General features: G+C 52.6%; 12 protein-coding genes across 12 annotated transcripts; 5 read left to right on the top strand and 7 right to left on the bottom strand.

The window, feature by feature from the left end:
• The first annotated feature begins 129 nt into the window (after window positions 1–129).
• P153DRAFT_366200 (uncharacterized protein) lies at window positions 130–1,667 on the top strand. Its single transcript, XM_033667997.1, has one exon. The coding sequence runs from the start codon at window positions 314–316 to the stop codon at window positions 1,214–1,216; it is 903 nt and encodes a 300-aa protein (XP_033525029.1). The 5' UTR covers window positions 130–313; the 3' UTR covers window positions 1,217–1,667.
• P153DRAFT_222286 (uncharacterized protein) lies at window positions 1,346–2,519 on the bottom strand. Its single transcript, XM_033662638.1, has one exon. It carries the CDS (start codon window positions 2,384–2,386, stop codon window positions 1,475–1,477), a length of 912 nt encoding a protein of 303 aa, XP_033525030.1. The 5' UTR covers window positions 2,387–2,519; the 3' UTR covers window positions 1,346–1,474.
• Window positions 2,520–3,438: 919 nt separating this feature from the next.
• On the bottom strand, window positions 3,439–4,886 carry P153DRAFT_430809 (glycoside hydrolase family 5 protein; the record flags this gene model as incomplete). Its single annotated transcript, XM_033672858.1, has 4 exons — window positions 3,439–3,822; window positions 3,889–4,627; window positions 4,673–4,759; window positions 4,816–4,886. The coding sequence occupies 4 exons, from the start codon at window positions 4,884–4,886 to the stop codon at window positions 3,439–3,441; spliced, it is 1,281 nt and encodes a 426-aa protein (XP_033525031.1).
• Window positions 4,887–5,838: 952 nt separating this feature from the next.
• On the bottom strand, window positions 5,839–6,544 carry P153DRAFT_288874 (glycosyltransferase family 1 protein; the record flags this gene model as incomplete). Its single annotated transcript, XM_033663618.1, has 3 exons — window positions 5,839–5,977; window positions 6,027–6,165; window positions 6,217–6,544. 3 exons carry the CDS (start codon window positions 6,542–6,544, stop codon window positions 5,839–5,841), a joined length of 606 nt encoding a protein of 201 aa, XP_033525032.1.
• Window positions 6,545–6,701: 157 nt separating this feature from the next.
• Window positions 6,702–7,975, top strand: P153DRAFT_338671 (uncharacterized protein). Its single transcript, XM_033665798.1, has 2 exons — window positions 6,702–7,309; window positions 7,365–7,975. The coding sequence occupies exons 1-2, from the start codon at window positions 6,766–6,768 to the stop codon at window positions 7,925–7,927; spliced, it is 1,107 nt and encodes a 368-aa protein (XP_033525033.1). The 5' UTR covers window positions 6,702–6,765; the 3' UTR covers window positions 7,928–7,975.
• A 209-nt stretch (window positions 7,976–8,184) lies between these two features.
• On the bottom strand, window positions 8,185–9,304 carry P153DRAFT_396040 (uncharacterized protein; the record flags this gene model as incomplete). The annotated part of the gene is made up of 2 exons (XM_033671449.1): window positions 9,160–9,304; window positions 8,185–9,103 (listed from the first exon to the last, which is right to left on the bottom strand). Exons 1-2 carry the CDS (start codon window positions 9,270–9,272, stop codon window positions 8,185–8,187), a joined length of 1,032 nt encoding a protein of 343 aa, XP_033525034.1. The 5' UTR covers window positions 9,273–9,304.
• A 376-nt stretch (window positions 9,305–9,680) lies between these two features.
• On the top strand, window positions 9,681–10,880 carry P153DRAFT_422501 (Orm1 type endoplasmic reticulum protein). Its single transcript, XM_033672372.1, has 3 exons — window positions 9,681–10,008; window positions 10,081–10,439; window positions 10,488–10,880. Exons 1-3 carry the CDS (start codon window positions 9,873–9,875, stop codon window positions 10,536–10,538), a joined length of 546 nt encoding a protein of 181 aa, XP_033525035.1. The 5' UTR covers window positions 9,681–9,872; the 3' UTR covers window positions 10,539–10,880.
• A 51-nt stretch (window positions 10,881–10,931) lies between these two features.
• Window positions 10,932–12,635, top strand: P153DRAFT_338677 (Na/H antiporter-like protein; the record flags this gene model as incomplete). Its single annotated transcript, XM_033665799.1, has 1 exon — window positions 10,932–12,635. The coding sequence occupies exon 1, from the start codon at window positions 11,166–11,168 to the stop codon at window positions 12,633–12,635; it is 1,470 nt and encodes a 489-aa protein (XP_033525036.1). The 5' UTR covers window positions 10,932–11,165.
• Window positions 12,636–16,931: 4,296 nt separating this feature from the next.
• On the bottom strand, window positions 16,932–17,273 carry P153DRAFT_258824 (HET-domain-containing protein; the record flags this gene model as incomplete). Its single annotated transcript, XM_033662808.1, has 1 exon — window positions 16,932–17,273. A coding segment is annotated over one exon (342 nt), but the record flags the coding sequence as incomplete, so codon positions are not given.
• Window positions 17,274–17,660: 387 nt separating this feature from the next.
• Window positions 17,661–19,623, bottom strand: P153DRAFT_222362 (CMGC protein kinase). Its single transcript, XM_033662639.1, has 5 exons — window positions 19,196–19,623; window positions 18,826–19,148; window positions 18,473–18,774; window positions 18,258–18,423; window positions 17,661–18,200 (listed from the first exon to the last, which is right to left on the bottom strand). Exons 1-5 carry the CDS (start codon window positions 19,441–19,443, stop codon window positions 18,016–18,018), a joined length of 1,224 nt encoding a protein of 407 aa, XP_033525038.1. The 5' UTR covers window positions 19,444–19,623; the 3' UTR covers window positions 17,661–18,015.
• An 8-nt stretch (window positions 19,624–19,631) lies between these two features.
• On the bottom strand, window positions 19,632–20,452 carry P153DRAFT_288630 (uncharacterized protein; the record flags this gene model as incomplete). The annotated part of the gene is made up of 2 exons (XM_033663604.1): window positions 19,632–20,269; window positions 20,317–20,452. The coding sequence occupies 2 exons, from the start codon at window positions 20,450–20,452 to the stop codon at window positions 19,632–19,634; spliced, it is 774 nt and encodes a 257-aa protein (XP_033525039.1).
• Window positions 20,453–21,212: 760 nt separating this feature from the next.
• Window positions 21,213–21,861, top strand: P153DRAFT_288980 (uncharacterized protein; the record flags this gene model as incomplete). Its single annotated transcript, XM_033663624.1, has 2 exons — window positions 21,213–21,442; window positions 21,492–21,861. 2 exons carry the CDS (start codon window positions 21,213–21,215, stop codon window positions 21,859–21,861), a joined length of 600 nt encoding a protein of 199 aa, XP_033525040.1.
• Window positions 21,862–21,871: the final 10 nt, after the last annotated feature.

Here is a 21,871-nt window from a genome sequence, read left to right on the forward strand (position 1 = left end):
ATCACTTGGTAGGGTTCTCGTGGAATTGTGGGGTATCCCGCAGCCAAGCTTTCTGACGATGCAACGCTCCGCATCGCACATGTTGAGTGGCTGTGATGGGGTACTGCAATTTCGCGTTCGCCGGCACCTTGCAGACGTTGACATCCATCGTGAGGTTTCCACAAACTTCACTGTCGCGTGTGACGTGCTGAGGATTGTGAGGGTCTGGTTGGCACGATGATCACAGACGACCAATGAGAATGCAGGTAGAGCCCCGCCGTCACGTTTTGCAATTTTGTCCACCCTTCTCAGGTGCACGAAATTATCAACAAGCATGGCTATGAAGATTCTTCCTCTGGACGAGTTCAGGCTACCCGATTATCCCGATGCTCGGTTGCATCTGGACCGCTCTCCGCTGGCCATCATCTCCGATGAAAGATTGACTTCGGAAACCGACACGAGCAACCTGACTATACCCATTGGCATTGCCACGGTACTGTACCACTGGTGTCCCGATGCGCTGGCCGCATTCCTTGATCTCGATGCATGGTTCTCCTTTACTTGGATACTAACAATCCAGCAAGGAGAACCCGACGAGACTAAAATTGAAATCGGGCGTGTGGGAAACCAAATCACATTCGGTACCCTAGACAAAAACGGAGACAACTGGACGCTTATGGTGACGTACAATATTTCCACGACGGAGCCTGATCGAGGAGCCTGGATCCCGAACCCGAAGGAGAGCATGGAGAATGACCGCGACATTGTTGATCCCGAGGAGGTCGAGAGTCTGGGGAAAGGATTCGCCAGGAACTTGGTTTTGGAAAGGGGATGGGCCACGGGGAAAAAGCTACGCCATCAATTCTTCGTCGAGTACGCTCCTATGGACATCTTTGGTGATGGCATACCGATGAACCCCCACTGGCTGTATAAATCCGTCAGTCTTGTGGAATGCACTACCTGCCAGGTCTCACAAGACACACGTGCGCTTAGTCGCTGTGGCAGATGTGGCACAGCGACATACTGTTCCGACACATGTCAGCGCAACGACTGGGCCGTGCACAAGCACATCTGTAATATGGGGATAGAGGATAGAGGTCAGGCACTGAAGATTACGCAGAATGGGGGTTTGATTGGATGGGACACGTCGAAAACCATGGCTGAGGAGGGTAGCGAGGAGGAGTCCAAGAATCCCAACTTCGCTGAGCAGCAACTTAAGCGGTGCGCTCATGAGTGATCGTCTCGAGACCAAGTTCGACATGCGCAGGGATGGAAAACAGACCTGGATGGTGATCAGCCATGGTTAAGAACTTTTGCTGCCCAATTCTGAATCCAGGCAAGATCATGACTTTCGAGATTTATATTCGCACGTCTCTTCGAGTACTGCCACAAACTGAACTAAACCACCAATGAAGATCAGAAACCAGAAACAATTCTTGATTGGTGGCCGCAACAAATACACAACGATACGTCTCCTCACTGAACAGAACCTGCCCTAAGAAAACCTGGAAACCACCACGCGAACAGACAACGGACCACACAACACCGACACAAAACACGCCACCAAGCACAAAACAACAGCCCAGACCCTATCATCAGCGAGCACCACACCAGCCTCGCACTCATCACCCTCCACATCCCCACCCCCCTGCGGCTCCCACCCCCGCGCAGCCCCCTCCGGTTCCCGCCACGCCTCCCCATCGCCCACAAGCCGCTCCAACCCCTCAACAACCGCATCCACGCTCCCCCACAACGACGCATACATGCCCCACCCCCCTCGCATAACCGCCTCCAACGACCTACTCCTCACCGGCGTCGCAAACTCATGGCAAAACCAGTTCCGCACGACCCTCACCTCGTCGGGCGCACACAGGCCAAACCGCTCAAACCAGCAGCTCCGCGAGTCAGGATTCAGCACCTCGGCGATCCCGATGTGGTTGAACTGGAACGAGCACTGGTCTGCGGTGGGCGACGTGATGTCGTGCTCGGCGCTGAGTTCGTCTTGTCCGCACTCATCGATTAGGTCGAGTTGGTCGTGCAGGAGACGGCGGAGGTGGCGCAGGAAAAGTAGCGAGCGCTGGGCTTCGGTGCGCGTCACGGTCCTGCCTAGGTACGTGGCGGTGAAGAGGTGCGTCGCGGGTCCGTCCCAGATGGGGTCGAATGCGACGGGCGTGAAGGGCTCGTCGAGATCCCATGGCTCGGCGTCTGTGGGCGGCGGTAGGGGTGGGAGGGTGGTGAGGTCTGGTGTGTTGGCGCTGACTGGACTTGGCGTTTTGTTGGCTGGTGGTGAGGTCTTGGTGGCTGCTGGAATGTAGTTAGGAAGGGGACGACTGGCGGTAACGTGCCAGTACTCACCGAGCTCATTCTCAGCAGGCAGAGAGATCATCTCAGTAGTGCAGTCAGCCATGAAGAAGAAATCACCGTAGTTGAATCAACTTCGCGTAGCGGCGTGAAATTATCAACTTTCATATCCCAGCGAAGTCGAGTTTATATACCCATCCCACCCCTCTTGGCAAAACTATCCAGCCCTAGAACCATGGTAACCAATTACTAAAACAACCCCTATTAGGAAGTCCCCCGCCTTGATACCAGACATAACCCATCCACTCCTTTCACCAGAAAATCAATGTCGTGTCCCCCATTGGCTCCCCAAAACTCAAAGCCATGATACCTAAAACCCTATTTCCTCGCCACCTACCTGCTCGAAACAAATCCTCTACCTAACATCTACCCATTAGGTCGATCGCCTTCCACTACCACCTTCCCTTTAACAACCCACCTCATCACACCTCATCGCACCATCCCCATCATGGAGATCGCACAACCCCCTCCCCTCAAATCCTCTTCCTACCCCAATAACCCTTGATAGATAGGACATTACTCGTCGACCAAAACTCTTCCCGACCAAAGTTGAAAAAGGTACCAAACTCCTCACTGCTGCCTGGGCGCTTGGCCTGCACTGCAGCCAGTGAGCACATTGAACGATCAGGCAGTCGTTAAGGGATGGGTAATCGGGTGTGCGAGTCTGGTGGTATCGCAGTGCTATGTTCGCTGGCTGATTTAATTTGGTTTGATGTGGTATGGTATGGTATGGTATGGTATGGTATTCACATTGCCACATTGTCGCCATTGCTGGGAGTTGAGACTTAGGTTCTGTGTGTCTGGAGCGTGGGGAAAGAGGGATGGCGAGTGTCTTTTTATCTGTCTATCGTGTAGCTTTGCTATCCTCGAGTGTGAGTGCCAGAGCATAAGTCCGCGCCTATAATATAGAGCGTTACAATTTATTTCACTAATATCATCATTGCGATTACCTCTCGACGCGGCTTGTATTCCATCTATACCTCCAGGTCATTATCTAAATCATACCAGCGCATAAGCATGTCATCTATATCTACAAAGGAACCACCATCGCCCCGTCACCCTATCACCCTACACGCCCTCCCTACCCGATCCACCCCCTCAAAAATTCCCACACCCCCTCCCAAACCTTCTCTCCCCAAGCGGCTGCGGAAACACGCCCCCATCCAGCAACTGGAAAAGATCCCACTCCCCCGCGCCCGCCTCAGTCTTGAAGTTCCAAAACATATACCCCTGCGTCTTGGCCTCGAACGCATCGAGCTGCGCCTCAATATACCTCCTAACGCTGTCCTTCCAGTCCTGGCTCCATTTTGACACGGGGCCCGCTTTGCCCGCGCAGGACGCGATGTATGACGAGTCATCTGAGAGGGTGCCTTCCATGCGCGAGCCGGCGCCGAAGCCGTTGAGGTGCGGGGCGCAGTCGGTTAGGGCGCCGCTCCATTCGCCCACTATGGTCCATTTGTCGGATGTGGAGTAGTACTCTGCCTGTGAGGGGGGGTGTTAGTAAAGCAAAACAACGCATGGGTGATGTGATGGGGGGCAGCGACTCACAGATTGGCAGGCGAGGTTGATGTGTTCATCGACCGACATGGCGAGGAGCCCGGAGTCGAAGATCTGATACTCATGGTGGTCGACAACGACGTTCTGCGCGCCGTCGTCCTGCGGGGTAAGGAAGTTGTTCATCCACGAGGGGCTTTTAAATCCGTCGTGCAGCATGGCAGGTGTGTCGCTGATCTCGCGCAGGTTGAAGAACGCGTCGCGGTAGAACTGCTTGACCATTCCCCAGTCCAATTTCTCCAGAAACGGCTCGTTGAGGAACTGGATGGCGACGACAACGTCTTGCATGTCGGGGACGGCGTACTTCTCCTCGATTGTTTTGAGGACGGCGTGGGTGTAGGTGAGACTATCAGCGTCGCCCCAGCCGGGGTAGGTGGATTTATGGCCGCTGTGGTCGAAGCCGTTCTGCGATTTTGGCGCGCCGTGGAGGTCGATGACGACTCTGAGGCCGGTTTGTCGCGCCCAGTCGATGGCGGCGTCGAGATAGGGCGCCGCGCCTTGCGTGTATGGACCCCAGGGGTTAACGTACGACCAGTACCCGACGGGGATGCGGACCATGTTGAAGCCGGCGTTCTTGATCTTCCAGAAGTCGTCGAGTGAGACAAAGCTGTCCCAGTGGGATTTCAGTGCGTCTGCACAACCATCTTTCCCGAGCTTCTCGCACAGTGACCACTCATCTGGCACCGGCCACTCGGCAGTACTGTGCTTCTCGAAGATGGATGGCGTGATGAAGCTGATGCCGTCAGAATGGGTTGAGCATGGAAGGAGTGGCACTTACGGTTCAAGGACCAACCATCCACCAATGTTGACACCACGGACTTTCGTACTACCCCAGTTAAAGTCCACACCTCGCTTGGTGTAGGCGCTGATAGAGAAGTCAGTATATGTCTGAGGTGACATGCAAGTTACCCAGCCACCTACCTCGTGGGTGCAGCGTCAACCAAAGAACCCGTAGCAGCCAAGCCGACCGTGAGGAAGTACTGCAGCAACATAGCGAAGATATGTCTCTATTCACGAGTAGTAGTGTTGTATTATAACAGCGCGGTAGAATTCAGTGTGCGTAGGTGAGTGGAAGTCGCAAAGACGGAAAGTTAAAGGTTGTTATATTGTAAAAGTGAAAGAGCATGAAAGTGAAAGTGAAATAAGGTTTATTATGATCGTCAGGTCGCGAAAACAAGGAAGGCACACAACGACACGCCTGCACACGACAGAAGGATTGGAAGCTGCTGTGATACTCGCGGAACCGACTACCTGGATAAGATACTCCCGTGCTACCGTCGAATCGCATGCTCGCATCCCGATGTGAAACATAGCACACAGTTCTACTTGCACTTTCTTGCGTTACTTCAAGTTTGGTTGTGCGACATATTGAGTGGAAGACCGGATCCCCATGGTGTAGCCAATTGACATGTGTCGAAAGTTGTGTTTCTAATACAGAAGTGTGAGGTGTACACTACAGCGCAAGTGTTTGTAAAGCCGAGTGTTGAAAGCAAAGGACGAAAACAACAAAGCTCAGGGTCCGCTCGCTACAATAGGCCGAATGTTTGTTGCTGATATGCAATACTCGAGCGTAGTATGTCGTCTTAGAGGGCGGCTAGGGATCGCGCTAGCCTCTGCAAGCCTGTCGATCACCTCTTATCTGTCCACGTAGAATTTACATCTGCGGATATCTTGTTTGCCGTATGCAACGACCCTGGTACCGGTAGATAAGATCAGCCTCAACCAACTTCCTTCAAGCCAGGGTTTGTGCAGTGCCAACACATTGGGAAACTGTCACTACAGCAACACTGCGTATCCAATCACACTGATAGCCAGGACCTGCAGTTGTTGGTCCAACTTTGTGGTGTCGTAAGTGCCGTTGAGTCGTCAAACATGGCAGTGTAGACCATTCAGTCTGCACTTCAGTTCCGTCAAGTAAAGGGTCATGTCGTGTCGAAAGCCCCTTCAATCCATAAACCCCATCGTCTCATCCATGATAGCAGCAAAGCTCTTAGTCTCTCGATGCTTCCCACTAGTAATGGGCGGAAATTGAGACATTCTGACACGGAAGCCCTCCGACTTCTTGATAGCAGGTGCGAGATTCCTGAAAATTTATCAGTCTCTAATGCCTTCAAGTAAGATAAAGATCATACCTGACATCCCCTCGCAGCAAGTAGTTTGAGCGCTCCATCGCTTCGGCCAGTTCCTCCTGGTGGTTGTCGAGCAGTGCAGTGTTGGGCACGACAACGAGCGGGATTTGATAGCGGAGGGCTTCGAGAATGGAGCCGGATCCTGGTTGATTTAGTTGGTATTCAACGCAATCACTGCAAAGGGGAAAAGTACCAGCATGTGATATAACAAGTCCCTTTGACTCTTGGACCAATTTGAACTGCGCCCGCAGCCCTTCGGGGTTGAAGTCGATGCCTTGAATGACTATATCTGGCTTCCCGGCTTCTTGCACTATTCGAGACTGTGCAACGTCACAGCATCTGCTGAAGATGTCTTTTGCGGTTCCGTACTGCACAAGGAGGTGTGTGAAGCCGTTTTCCCGCAGCGCATCCAGAGACGATGAAGTCAAGACAGCCTCAATGAGCGCGGTAAAGGGTGCGGTTGCGCCCGTAGTAACGAAGCAGAGTTTCGAATCTGTTGACCAATTCCACGACTCAGCCATGACTATGACTAGAAGACAGCTTACGAAATATTCCTACTCCAATGTCAACATGTCATCAAGTCAGTCGTAGGTAATCGAGACGGCAAAAGCGGAGGTCGGTCACTCTCCCCTCACATTGGTCCGGCGCTCGGTCCCTCTTTCCTCCACCCACCCTGCCAAGCACCTCACCTCCCGCGCGAAAAGCTCACGACCGCAGTATCGGTACCCGTGCTCACATCGCCATGGCTTCGATAACACGCCGCTTACTCCTGCAATCGCGGCAATGCCCGTCGAGAATACGCACTCGAGCAACACCGCGATGCACAGCGCGCCCGCTCTCCACCACGCCCGCCCGCCGCGCAGATGAAGACGCCACACCAGCACCAACTCCCACCGCCGTAGACGAATCCCCCATCGCCGAACCCACAAGCCGCAAGCACCTCACGCCCGAGGAAATCACCGCTTTGCAACTCGCCAAATTAGCCGAAGATCTCAAAGCAATGGACCCAGAAGTCGTCAGCGATGCGATCCGCAAAGGCAAGCACGGCATCCCCTTCGCGCAGGACTTCGAGCTAGAAACCGACGAGGATTTTGTGATCGAGGCAGACGATAAGCGGAAGTCGGCACAGGGGTTCTGGAGCGAGGGCGAGGAGGAGGAGGATATGGGGCCCGATGAGGATTACTACGGGGACGACGTGACGAGCCATGGGCATGGACTGTTGGACCAGCACCGCGAGTTGCGCGGGTATGCGAGGTTGATTGCGTGGGAATTGCCGTTGTTGAGCCGTGAGTTATACACCTACCTCTCTCTCCACCCGTATAGTATTGATGTGTATAACAGAACTCGCACGCCCCTTCACTCCCCCCACACCATCCACCCCCTTCCGCTTCCGCTACACCTCCTACCTCGGCGAAACCCACCCGGCAACCAACAAAGTCGTCGTGGAATTCTCCCCCACAGACCTCTCCCTCCCCTCCCCCACCGCCCTCTCCAAACTGATAAAACTCGCCGGCCCCCGCTACAACCCCACCTCCCAAACCATAAAACTCTCCTGCGAAACACACACCACACAAGCCCAGAACAAGCGCGCCCTAGGCGAGACAATAACCGCGTTGATTGCTGCTGCGAGCGACACAGCGGATACCTTCGAAGACGTGCCGTTCGATTTCCGCCACCATAAGCGGAAGCCGCGGTTTGAGTTCCCGGCGCGCTGGGCGATGACGCAGGAGCGCAGGGTGTATCTTGAGGGGAAGAGGCGCGCTGCGCTGGAGGGTGAGGATCAGAGGCTGCATACGGGGAAGCTTGTTGATGGGCGGGCGGTGATTGAGACGAGTTTGCCGTTTTTGACACAGGCGGTTGAGGAGGTGCCCGTTCCTGTGTTGGCGGGGAGGGGGAGGCGGTAGTTTTGTAACATAGCATAGTATAGCACGGGATATAGTAAGATGAAATGTACAGTTTTGCATTATCGCGTATTCTGATGTTTTTCCCAAGGGGTATCCGCAATTTTTTCTGCGCCGGGGAATAGGAACGTGGAACTATAGGAAAGGAATTGAAAAGTGATGGTACAAGGGTGCCTCGTCCACGGGGCTACATATTACGGGGACATACAATCCCTCCCATGTCGCGCCATGCCATGCATGCTATGTTCTTTTTTACGCGATCAGGCTGCAGGCGGACCCGCGCTGGGGCGAATCTTCTTCTTTGATTTGACGGCTGGATCACCGTCTTCACGCTTGCGCTTAGCAGGGCGACTGCTCCCGCCTTTAGGGCGATACGCAGTATCATCATCACCCCCCGCCGCACCACCGCCAGTTTTCCTTCTCCCCTTCGCCGTCTCAGGCGCGAGTCCCGAATCCTCATCATCATGATCACGCGGGCCCGGCGTGCCCCCACCAAGGACAGACTCGCGCTTCCCCTTCCTGCTGCTCGCGGCTGCCGTCTTAGGCGCAGCCTTCTCGGACATGTTGTCGTGGTGTGCGGCGTCCTTGTCCTGCAGGAAGACCTGGGGCTGGTGTTTGCGCAGCCAGCTGTAGACGCTGTCTGGGTTGCGGACTGTGAGGTCTTTTTCGCTGAGGGGCGGGTGGGAGGAGGGGACGCGCGGGAGGCGGCCTTGGTGCAGCATTGTGTCGAAGTCGGGGAGGTCGAAGGTTTGGTCGAGGGTGAGTAGGTTTTCCTCCTCGTGGGCGGGCGACATGTAGCCCGGGGCGGTGTCGGAGAGGTCGATGGGGAGGGCGTCGGGGGCGTGGGCGTTGAGGTCGTGGCGGGCCGTGTGGGGGACGCGGGCCTCGAGGGTAGCCAGCGACTTGATGGTGTGGGGCGGGACGGTGCCGGGCAGCGACGTGACGGCGGGCTCGAGCGAGGGCAGGGCCGTGTCGTAGTGCGGGATGTCGCGCAGGTCGAAGCGGTGGCGGGCGGCGACGCGTGGCTGGTCGTTGAAGTCGAGCAGGGCGTCGAGCAGCTGGTCGTTTTCCTGCTGCAGGCGGCGCGCCGTGCCCATGGCCTTCCACTCGTCCATGATCAGCCGGTTGCTCTCGCTCATGGCGTTGTCGAACTGGATGCGCATCTTGCGGAACTTGCGCCTGGACAGGGTTGTCTTGTTAGCCGGGGCGACGTGTGAGGACTCGGACGCGTCTACCTCCACGACCGCTTGACGGCCTGCTTCTGGGCTGCATCGGCGCTGCTGTCGGCGTGGTGAGCGTGGGCGTCGGGGGCGGGCTCGTCGAGCTGGGGCGGCGCTTCCGAGGCCATGGTGGTGTGTTGGGGTGTGGTGCCCCGGTTTGATGAGGAGGGAGAGAGTCTGAAAGCAGCTGTCGGCGCCGGCGTCTTGGGGCGCAATGCGATCCATCGACGGGCACGTGACGTCGGCCAGAAGTACGCTTTCCAACGGCCATGGCCTGCCCTCGAAACTCACGCCAGGGGGAAACTCAGGCAAAGAATCGCCAGCATCTTCCTGCCCGCCAGACCAACTGCTGCACGCTCGCTGACCATCTTGCACCACCAACGCCGCCATCACCACCGCCGCGCGCTGCTATTCTTCGCCATTCGCTCGCCCTGACGACGGCTCGGATTGCCCGGAAGGCGTCGCGTACCAGTATGTAACACCCTCCTGCACCCGCCACCAGTCTGGACCCCTTCTGACTGCCATGCCTGTTTCAGCTGTGTGAAGCAGCCTCGCCTCGGTCACCACCGGCCATCACCACCGCCATCACCACTCCCACCACTACCACTCCCACTACACACCCCCGGCCCCAGCAAACCGCCAAACTGTCACCCATACTCCTCAACCGCACTGCCCGCCTGAGCTTCGCTCGCGACACGAGGCCCCGCCATCTGTCCACCAGCCCCAACATGTCGCTCGACGCAAAGGAGGCAAGGCGGCGCCGTAGCAGTAGTCTTGTCTACAAGGAGCCCCCCGAGTCGCTCGAGCAGCTGAGCGACCAGTCCGCCCTGCCCAACCTGAACGCCGAGTGGGTCAACTCAAAGGGTGAGTAGACATACAGTCATGATAGATCCAAGCATAGCGCATGGTAGACATGACAGGCGCTAACACCCCCAGGCGCATGGGCTATCCACTTCATCCTCATCTTCTTCGGCAAGATCCTGTTCGACATCATCCCCGGCATGTCGCAAGAGACGTCCTGGACCCTGATCAACCTCTCGTACACGGCTGCATCCTACCTCATGTTCCACTACGTGCGCGGTGTGCCCTTTGACTTCAACGCCGGCGCCTACGACAACCTCAACATGTGGGAGCAGATCGACAACGGGGACCAGTACACGCCCGCCAAGAAGTTTCTGCTCTTTGTCCCCATAGCCCTGTTCTTGGTTAGCACCCATTATACGCGCTACGACTTGACATATTTCATCGTCAACTGCATGGCCACCATAGCTGTAGTCATTCCCAAGCTGCCTTCGGTGTGTACATCCCGTCTCTATGCACTACTAGAAACTAACCCCTTGTAGCTGCACAGACTACGGATATCCTTTTTCAACTCGCCGCCAGATGACTTATAGTCGGGCATTTTATTTTTGGTTGGATCGGGGTGTAATTCTACGTGTATTTCTAATCATACCAGGTACAGACTGCGTGCGGTGCATTTGCCGAGCGGGACGGGGGCGTTGGGGGGGGGTCACTTTGTCTTTTATGGGAAAAAGGCAGACATTTTATCGAAACAAAAGACAGCTTAGAAACTACTACTCCGCAATAACATGCGGACCTTTTATTAATTACAAATGCGCGGTACGCTTTGATATACACTTGTACTGGACTACTCACGCTTTGGACTGATTGTTTGGTTTTCAGAAATAAAATACTTTTTCCTTGCTGGTCTTGTATGGCGGCTGTTTACGCCGGTGAATTGCTGCAGTAGGTTTGACCCTTTGGCTCTAGCGCGAATAACTACTCTACCTGTGAGGTCATCGATCGTCGGCCAATGCTTATTTGAAGGCTCGTCAAGTCGTGTCCTATCCCAGACGCGTCGTTTTCGTCTGCTCTCTCTCACTCACGACCGTGATGTTCGCCGTTTGACATTGACCTGATCTGACGCGCATCCTTGCTGAGCATCACGACTTTCATTCGCGAGTGAACGAACAGACGACCGAATCGGGAACATCAACATCAACATCACGCTCACTCACAACATGGCTTTTTCCGAGCTGGAACCCACGCCGCCGCATCTCACATACCTGGTCCTGACGTCGTTTCTCATCCTCTACGCCCTCTTCTCCCTCCTCATCCGGAATCGCCTGCATCTCTCGGAACCACCGCTAGCTACCACTTTTGGCATCGCTGTCGGGCCTCAAGGCCTCAGCCTGCTCAATCCAAAAGCATGGGGTTTCACAGATGAGGTTATCCTGGAGATCACGCGCCTCATCGTCGGCATCCAGTGCTTTGCAGTCGGCCTGGAACTACCCGATGGCTACATCATGCGCAAATGGAAGGGACTCCTCGTCCTGCTCGGCCCCGTCATGACCTTCGGATGGCTCGTCTGCGCCGTCTTCATCATGTGGATTTTCGCGACGGATTTCCCCACCGCCCTGACCATCTCAGCGTGCCTCACGCCCACAGACCCCGTGCTCGCCGCCTCCGTCCTGTCAAACAGCCAGTTCAGCACCAGAGTGCCAAAACGCATCCGCGACTTGCTGAGCGCAGAGAGCGGCGTAAACGACGGCGTATCCTTCCCCTTCCTCTTCATGGGTCTGAACTTCCTCACCAAGCACACCGCAGCCGGCGCCCTCAAGAAATGGTTCCTCATCACCGTCCTCTACCAGTGCGCGCTGGGCATCGCCATCGGCACAGCCCTCGGCTACGCGTCAAACTGGCTGTACAAATTCTCCCACAAGCGCGGCATGATGGGCCAAGCGTCCTACCTCGCCTTCTACCTCCTCCTCGCCATCTTCTCCATCGGCCTCGCCTCCACCCTGGGCGTAGACGACTTCCTCGTCGCCTTCTGCGCCGGCCGCGGCTTCTCCCACGGCGGCAATTCCCCCACAGCAGACACCCGCCTCCCCGTCGTAATCGACCTGATGCTCAACTCCGCCCTCTTCGTCTTCTTCGGCGCAATGATCCCCTGGTCAAGCTTCAACCACCTCGACACCCTCACCCCGCCGCGTCTGCTGGCTGTCCTAGCTCTCATCCTCCTCTTCCGCCGCATCCCTATCGTCTTCACAGCCTACAAGCTCAACCTCCTCCCTTACGTTAGATCGACGACAGAAGCCCTCTTCGTAGGCCACTTCGGCCCCATGGGCGTCGGCGCGCTCTTCCTCGCTATCGAGGCCCGCGCACAGCTTGAAACGGACTCGTCGGAGCCGCTGCCCCGGCCCCCTAAACATCTAGCGCCAGAGCGTAAACGCGCTGTAGAGATTATTTGGCCGGTGGTGTGCTTCATTGTGCTGGGCAGCACGTTGATTCATGGCCTCAGTACGCTGGTTATTAGTGTCGGCGGACACTTTTCTAGACATGAGGGGGAGAGGGCGCCGCTTATTGGCGGGGAGAGGGAGGGGTTGTTGGGCATGCTGCATGATGAGACGGATGAGGAGGGGGGGAGTGGGGAGGGTGATGGGGAGGGGAGCGAGCCGGAGAGTAGGGGGTATAGGGGGGGGAGTCTGTAGGTTTTCTTCGATGGGGGAGGGGGGAGGGGAAGGGAAGGGAGGGTGGTTGTTCTGAGGGTTATGGTGTGGGGAGTAGATTTTGTGAACGCGTGGAATGTGTTTGATCGAGTCGAGTCGAGTTAGGGCTTGACTTCTCATCCTACCCCTTTTCTTCTACATTGTGCTGTGTTGTGACGTCCATCTGATCGTATCTTGCTGTGTGCAGCATTTTCTTCCCAAAGATATATAGATATGAACACAAATACTGAACCCCCCGAACAAAGAAAAGATATGTAGAATCGGGAGATCGCAGTAGTTAGATAAACAATATGTTATCACAACATGCCATGCCATCACAAGCGTCAAGCTGCTATAGTTATCGATGGTGTGTAAGGTGTATAAGGTAGGGGCGACGGTGGGGGATTTAGGTAGTATGCTTAGTTTTGCTTTATGAGTGTTGTTTATACGGGATGGGGGGTAACTAGGAGTGATAGTTATGGTGATGATTAGCCTGGGAGAAATGTGGCTGGGGGGGTGTTTGTAGGAGAAGGGAGGAGAGGAGGGGAAAGGGAGGAGGGGATAGGAGAGAAGGGGAGGAGGGGAGTAAGGGAGGGGCGCAGGCAGATGGTGTGGAAGGAGGGGAGGGGACGTGAGTGCTTTTGGGGGAGGGTAAAGGGGAGAAAGGGAGGTGGGGAGGAGGGAGGAGGGAGGAAAGGGAGGAGGGAGTGGGGTGTGAGATGGGGGGTTTAGCGGGAGAGGTTAGACTTCAATGGTGGATATAGAGAGGCTAGGAGTGGAGATTGTGGGATGGGGTGTGTGAAGGGGAGGTTGGTTTGTAGGGGATGTAGGGATATCGTCATTACATACTTGGGGGTTGGGAGGAATGCGCTGGGGGATTGTGTCTATAGAGTGAGAGGTTTACGCTGGGGTACGAAATCAGGTAATTTACCCTGCAGTTCTAGGGTGTAAAAACACAGAAAAAAGACGGTGTCGAACACATATTGAAGTGTAAAGTGAAAAGTTTGTTTATATATTTTGATCTATGAACTATTCACTTATTCAGCAAATTTATAGATAATTTATATTTAGACCACATGTATTTCTATATAACGACTAACAAACAAGCTTAATCGTAAGCTCAAATCCCAGCTTAATTGTGAGCTTGAATCCTAGCTCGATTGTGAGCTCAACTCCTAGCTTGGTTATGGGTAGGCTCGTAGGTCGGCTTCATTATGAGTGTGTAGATAAGAAAGTGTTGACAGCTAAGTTCTTAGCTTATGAAGCAAAAACTAAAGTAACGTTGTTGCACTACAAGAATAGGAGTAATAAATTAATAGCGTGTATAGGGTAAATTACCTAGATTTTAGAGTGAATTTAGCTAGATGCAGAGGGAAAAGTTTGAAATTACACTCAAACGCAGTGTAACTTTTCCTAACCTAGTGTAAGATACACCGATGCGGTACCTCAGTGTCAATTAGTGGGAGGGAATGTAGATGTATCGAGAAAGAGGGAGTGGTGAGTAGTGTAGGTGCTATGCTATACTATTTTGGTGAAGATTGTTGATGTAGTGAGGGGATGAGGAAGGATAGTTTGAACCTTTGAAACGCTGTGACTGAGGTATGATAGTAGGTAGATATTTTTCGGTCTCTTGCGTGGAGACGCTTCGATCTTACTGTGAATAACTGTGTCATCTCGTTCAGGGAAGTAGGGAATATTTCCAAACGAATTTGGTTATCTTTTAGTGGACACGATTTGGAAGGACGACTTATGACACTGAGGCTTGAGAGACCATCTAATATACTTCACAACAAATTAGTTCAAAATGATGTATTGCTTGAGGTCTAGCTATGTAGGTCTAGTGTTTTTGAATTCCATAGACGCACATTGTATTGTCGTCAACTAACAATAGATAAGACTTCTTTGTAGAGTTCATTCTAGCATGATTATACCCTGAACATCCAACACTACCATCCCTGTTTTCATTCCACTGGTCCGCCCTTTCCTTTTTCTTCCCGTAAAACACCTCTCACGTGAACACTGCGCCACCCTGCACAAAAACATAAACTACAGAACATAATTACACCTATCAAGCCTCCAGCACCCAAGCATCATACCGCAGGCGCCAAGCAGGGTGTAGACGTAATACAGACTGAACAGAACCGATACGCTGGACGCTGCTCCTCAAAGCCAGGAAAATCGGAGAAGAACTTGACTTCACTTTGTGTATGTATGTCTGGGTTTGGTTGCTGAAGCAGGGATAAAGTGACTGAGGTTGTGGATAGTGTGATTATTTTGGGTTTTTAGCGTATTCATGCTTGTTGCACAAGCAGATAGACACAACATAGTAAGACTCTAGTATAGTAACTCAGTGTAGAAGCTAATACCCAGCCCCTTTATACAAAGTAGATATTAGTAAGAGTACACAATAACAATAACAAAAAGCAGATCAACTGTCTCTTAGCAACGTTCTGCTTAACTTACCGGTGCGGACGTGTATTCGAGAGCCCAGGCAGCCGTTGGTTGAAGTTTGGTTCGGTCGTGAACCCTGGATTGTATCGTGTACCCTGTGGATAGTGTGATAAAGGGGTTGACGTCTTGTTAATATCCGTCGGTGGCTTTTGTTCTGGCTTGGTTGTGAGATTGGTTGGTGTTGTGCAGTGTGGAGGATGTATGTGATGGCAACGAAAGTAGAAAACGATTGAGTGTGTGGAGAATAATCGAGGCGGGTGCATTTGGCAAACTAAGAAAGTCGTGTTGACGGATGGATTGCGAAGTATTGTGACTATGACGAGGCTGGGCTCTAGAAGATTGGAGAAACGAGTATGCGGAATGTGTGGTTCCTGGCCCAACGAGAAACGGTGTCGAAAGATAGGAAGTAAATACAGCAGGGAATAAGGGATTTTCAAACTCGAAACCTCTGCAAAAGCCGACGGATATGCTCTTCGATGTTTTGAACGTCGACATCCAGTGTCAGTAAATGCAAAAATCGGTTGCTGGCTCGCCGCTCTCCTTCCATTTCTCAATTGCTTCGCCATGCATGATGTCGTGCACGTAGCACTCTCCCACCAATCTCCACAAGTCACCCACAGGCCGAAGGACGAAAGGCACTGACCCAAAGAGAACCACAACGACATCCCCGGTCTGCATGACTCTGGGCCCAAGACCCAGCATACCATCTCGTGTGATAAACAACCGCCGCCCCATAGACATACAAAGGTAGTCTGAGTGGGCCGGGTACGAGGACGGAGTCGTCGCGGGATCCCAATCTAGGAACTTTTCGTACGCATCAAGCTGCTGCGCAGTATCCAATGAAGAGGGATTGACCACAGGTCTTCCGCTGCTCGGACTCCATCCACCCGTTACAGTCCACGCAATACACTCGGCCTGAAATCGATACCTGAGTTCGTGTAACGAGTCGTGAATTCTCCTGGCGGGTCTGAGTTTGCTCGTTGTGCCCCCGTGAACAACTCTATTTACCACGTCGACGACAACGCCCCGAACTGATACACACCCACGGCCTGAACGAGTTTCTTTCATTATTGTTGCCTGTTCATCGCCGCTTGATTTCCATGCACTAGCTCTCAATAAATTCGAGACATCCACGGTCCAATCCGGTACCCAAGACAGCCATCCTTCGTGCAAGTTGCTGGCATGCTGCACACTACACAGAATCTCGAGATCTCGCCGTTGGAAAAGGTATTCTTCAGCAAAAGCCCGGTAACATTGTAACTTCGTATTCCCGTAATCTGCCTTGATGAATGTGTCACCATTCAAAGGGTCACAATCGAATGTACGTAGGCCTAGAAGTCCGTATATCCTATCTAATGGATCGCTGAACAAGGCTTTGCGAGTCAAGTTCAGATAGAAATGGAGAGGCCATCCAGGCCAACCTTGATCAACATAGATGTCGTATATACAGCTCAGAGCATACACGCCGACATATGCTTTAATACTTATCTTTTGTATTCCATTGACTCGTTCAATGAAGAGACGCGCAGCTAAGCCTAACCAGACAAAGTCAATTTGGGCATGGCCCCAGTGAACGATCGCAGTTGACGTGAGAGCAACTTCCTGTATCACCCAGCCTCGCTGGAAAAATTCGCACAACCCTAAGCGTAAGAAGGCGTTGGCTGTGGTTTCGTCAATCTCGGAGGGCGGGTTGTCGTTTGGCGTACATATCGTGCGGCCCTTCCATGAAAACGTCGCGATTCTATCCGATATCACATCCCGAAAATCGTTTCCCTCAACTAATTGTCCATCATTGAAGTGATTGGCAACACGGCAGATGTACTTCAAGGCAGCCTGTACTACGTCGGGTTGCTCGTGTCCAAGCCATACCAGCACAGCCTTTGCACCTGAGTAGATACGCGACATGAGCTGTACCTGCGAGCTCCTTTCTTTGAGGTTGAACTGATTGATACAGAGAGCATCAGCCCACAGATCCCTCGTACGGTCGGGGTACCGGAACATTGTCAGTGCGTGGAAGAGATTTCGAGTGATTTTGATGCGTCTATCGTTGCAGGTAATACGTAGTTTGTCGGTTGCATCTCCCCACACGTACGATACAGCTTCGAAAACCGGAGATGTGTCGAGATCAACGTGTATAAGTGAACATTGGATGGGATCGTCTTCTTGGCCTGGCTCCAGTCGTAGAATTCGAATGGTTCGTGGGGATAGTATGGGCTGGTATATACAGTTGGGCTTTGCCGGGTTGATTGTGTGATCGGCCTGGGTAAGATGATCAGTGCCGGTCTGCGATCACTTGGATGAAGACTTTGTAGCTCGTTCGACTTTATATTGTGTATGCAATGAATGACAAGATCTGTAACGTACATTTTCAGCAGTACCGGATATGGTGGTAGATTGCATGGTTGATGAGCTGAGCAGTAGTTGTCTTAATCGGTGAGGTGCAGGTTGTGTAGGTTTGAGGACGGCTCATGAAGCAAGGCTGACGATCGCAAAACGTAGGTGGGGGCGAGACGCGAGATACAAGCTAAGTTCTCTCAATATATGTTTGAGCCCAATTCAAAGTGTTTGGTATAAGTGCAACGTCGGAAAAGGGTGGTTCGTAAAGTACTTTCGGGGAGGTTGGCTGCGCCACGCTGACGCATCAGGCTGCAGTCTGCCTTGTGACTGTGGCGTCGTGATACCACCGCCAGGAAGGTCACAAACGTTCAATTCGGGCTGTGCAAATTACCTCGGCATGTTTCGAGCCAAGGTTGTCTCGATCTACAGTCGGGCTTGCATGGTCATAACATATGAGCTGTGAGGCGACCGAAAAGACGACCTTTGAAATTATGTGCAAGGCTCGTGATAACGCTGTTCGCATTCATGATGTCGCCAAACTAGTACACGGGCTGTATGTGGTTAGTAATACAAACTCCCCACACCGCTGTGTCCATCATGAGGAAACCTTAAGCCACGGATGATCAAGAAGTTGCTTTGCAGTCATCCGATCTTCGGGCTTCCATGTCAACATACATCGCACAAACTCCAAGAACTCTTGCTGCTCTGTTCCGCTAAGATTTTCTTCGAGGCTCTCCAAACTTAAGTGTCCAGGAATCGGTACTTCAGCGATCCATTGGCCTGCGTTGAGTTCTGATTAGACTAATACGGACCGAAGAAGTTGTTCATAACACATACCTTTTTCATCAAAAAACTCTCTGCTTCGGGTCCCCCTTTCGAGCAGGTCTAGTGGGGGCGGACCCAGGACCGCGACTACTTCAGCGAGGTGGGCTCGGGTTGTGTATCTTCTACCATCCGGATCGTTCCCGTAAAACAGATGTTTGTCTTCATAGATATCCCAAATCTATTTCTTGTTAATATTAAATTGAAGGCAGGAAATCAAAACTACCTACCATGGAACCGACGTTCCATATGTCAGCTGGATAACTCCATTCGGTTTTCAGCATCACCTCTGGACAGCGGTAGACATCAGGTTGGGCATCGTGTATGCTCCTCTTGTCTCCACAAACAGCGGAGCCCAAGTCGCCAAGTACTATATCTCCGATCTGCTTAGGCAAACCGAAGCGACGGGACGCATAGACTGGTACACCGTCGATGAACTTCCGGGGCGATGGAGATGCCATCTCGGAGTTGACAAACGCATCAAGGAGACCCCGATCCTCTATCTCCACGAGAATATTGTCGGCTTTGATGTCTTCGGTTTTGTGAGAAAAATGGGCCGTATATGATTAACAACATAACTGACCGGTATGAACTATCTTGCATTCTGTGTGGAGATAGTCAAGTGCGAGGAACACTCGAGACAGACCTGCTTGGAGCATAACTTTCGTGAACCGATGGGTGGGATTACGATTTAAGAGATCCCTAAAGCTATCCCACATAGGTTTCTGGACAAGGCACTGATGATCTCCTCCTGGCCGCGGGATAGTGAATACGTCGAGAGCGGTTCTGACGTGTCTGCGACCTGGATGAGAGGTATTTCCATCGTTCAGTGCTTTGTAAATATTGAGTTCCTCTTGGTCCGTTCTCTCCCTGGTGAATACCTTCAGGCTTGCATACGTACTACGCCTGTTCTGGATTAACATGAATATACCAGTTGGGTTCTGACTACATACTGAAGATCGCGGGCTAACCAAACTGTGGATGTGATTCCAAAACCGAGCTTGCCTACGACCTGATATTGAGAGGCAAACACATCTCCAATCTTCACAGGGTAGTATACCCCTTTCCTAAATTCATCGAGCTGTTCTTCCTCAAGTAGAAGATTATCGCTGACAATGTCGAAACCGGTTGTAGGGAATTGTAACTGCGGCCAGGGCGGCCTTCGAAACAAAGTCCTCGCAAATTTGAGAATTGAAGTCATAGAGACTGAGAAGGGCAGAGCGTGTAACGTGAGATTGAGAATTTGCAATCAAGATGTAAACCACCAATAGTTGAGATTCACGAATACCAGCCCACGTGGTAGAAATTGACCGGTGAGCAAGGCCGATCAAGTAGAACCACCTGGCTTACTAAGCAACAAATCTTGCATTTCAATGTAGCTTTGTCGCCTCAGATCAAAGCGCCAGCATCCATCATCGTCTCTTCCCTTCGTCGGCGCGACTCAAGCTTGACCTCTCTTTGTGCAAGATAGGCTTCTTTGTCCTTTCTCCGTTGCGCTCTCCGTACCTCTCGCTCCACATCCTGTCTTGCATCGTCCTGTACTTTCTTCTTCTCCGCTTTAATGCTGTTCTTGATTTTCTCATGCTCAGAGGAACCGATATGCCATGGCGTCGACAACACCTTCTTCTTGTATGCAGCAGTTTCAGCCCAAGCCTGGGCCTCCTCGTTCGTCGTCGAAATTACCCAAATCCTCTTGAGCTCCAATTGCTTGATGCCTCGAAATTCCGATATGGTGCCTTTGGCTTTGATGACGGATCCTATGTCTAGGCATACGTGGTCTACTGTGACCTCGAACACCCCAAATTGGCTGATGACGTTCACATTATCAATCTGTGTACTCGTAGGTGTACTCTTGGGATTGTAAGTTTCTACAGAGGTTCTGACGATTTTGAGCTCGATGTTTGCGCCGCTTCCGTCGTCGATGGTGAGGACGGTGTATTTGAGGTTGATGTCGTCGATTGCTACAACGACGCCGACTATTCGGACATATCGAATGGGATGGTTTAGGTGAAAATATATACGCTGGCCTAGGTTTCGCGTCAATTACAATTGTTGAATATGATGAATGTGCTACCTTGAAACTCGGGCTCTGATCGTAGGGCTTGCACATCAGCAGCCGTGATCTTCACCCAGGCATCGAACGTAGGCGATGCGCGGAAGCAATATGCAGGATATAGCCGATAAGGACGTGCTGGTGGATGCTTTGACATGTCATATTGTGTGTTGATGCGTGAGATGGAAAGGGTACGGGAAGACGCGACTTCGGATAGCGACATTCGCCACCGCATTGATCAACTCACGAGTTCACGTGGAAGCTAGTCACACGCTAATGCAGCTCATTAGATACTTCGATGCACCCAAGCCCACCATGCGATGGTGATGCATGAGCTGCATATCCGACCACCCGACTGAGCCGCAGACTCCGCTCCGCAAGGAGCAAACAAGGCCCTGTGCAGTTGACGGTCAATAGATTTGTTTTTTTAAGGCTGCTTCCGAGTGCCAGCGAACGGGCGCTACCATGGTCTGCCCGGCCAGCGAAGCAGGTTCATAGCTCACCACCGCCAGTTTGCTATCACACCACCACCTTTCAATCCATTCAAATACGGCTATGTAGAGTTATTAATACATGGATCAGCGAAGTTTTGCATTACAACCCTGTTTGAACACCAATGAGGCAGCTGGATCGGTCCACCGCTGAGCTGTGCATAATGACCTAAGAGGCGGATCACCAAGCTGCAGCAAGCTTGGGAGCTACCCATGCTACACTTTAAGCTTCTTGGAGCTTCTGCCATGGTCATAAGGTAGGGCGGCAGCCCACCCTCAAGACCGGCTGACAATCACATTCTCGTTGTCTCGAGTCTGCTGGGCGGGCTCATACTAACCAGTACTCTAACAGATCGACCTCAAATTTATTCCCATCTTGTCGCATATCTCTAAGGTCTTTTGATTTATTTTTTCGACAGCAACAAGATGCGACCTTTTGCGCCCTGGAGCGTTCTCTCGCTATTTTTCATTGTCTCTTGCGGTGCAGAGCCAATCGCGAAACCAGAAGCAATACCACAGCAATTCTCGAATAATGCGCCTTTCTCCGGAGCAATTTACATTGTCAATCCAGACGGTTCTCAAGTTTCGGCGCAAAATTCAAACTGGTGTCCATCATCTGCATCGATAAGCTGCAGCAATGTCAATCAGCCAAGTTGGTGAGTAGAGCAGGCTAGTCCGCACAGCCTGAATTGACACCATGCGCAGGTGCTGCCCTGCCAACTACGCATGCGCGATCCCTGCGAACTCGAACGGCCTGATCGGCTGCTGTCCATCCGGGAGCTCTTGCGGTGGAGTTGTTAATGTCGCTCAGATCGCGACCGTGACAGTATACCCTCAAGAGACCACGGTCGTATACGCACAGCCTTCCACAGTAGTAGCCTACAATCAACCGACCCAGGTACAAGCAGGCTTCTGCGCGACGATCACCATGTCGGGGCCGGACTTACCTAGGGCAGGTGCAGGAGCCTGCGGCACAGTTCTGATCGTGAATGGAGGGACTTTGAAGGGAGTAAGCGTGGGGATAGTTGTGGTCGCAGTCCTTCTGCAACAAGCGCTAGGGAGAATGTACCGTTGACTTTGGCTGT

The sequence above is a fragment of the Dothidotthia symphoricarpi genome, assembly GCF_010015815.1.
Source record: "Dothidotthia symphoricarpi CBS 119687 unplaced genomic scaffold P153scaffold_8, whole genome shotgun sequence".
In the NCBI taxonomy this organism is placed as follows: Eukaryota; Fungi; Ascomycota; class Dothideomycetes; order Pleosporales; family Dothidotthiaceae; genus Dothidotthia; species Dothidotthia symphoricarpi.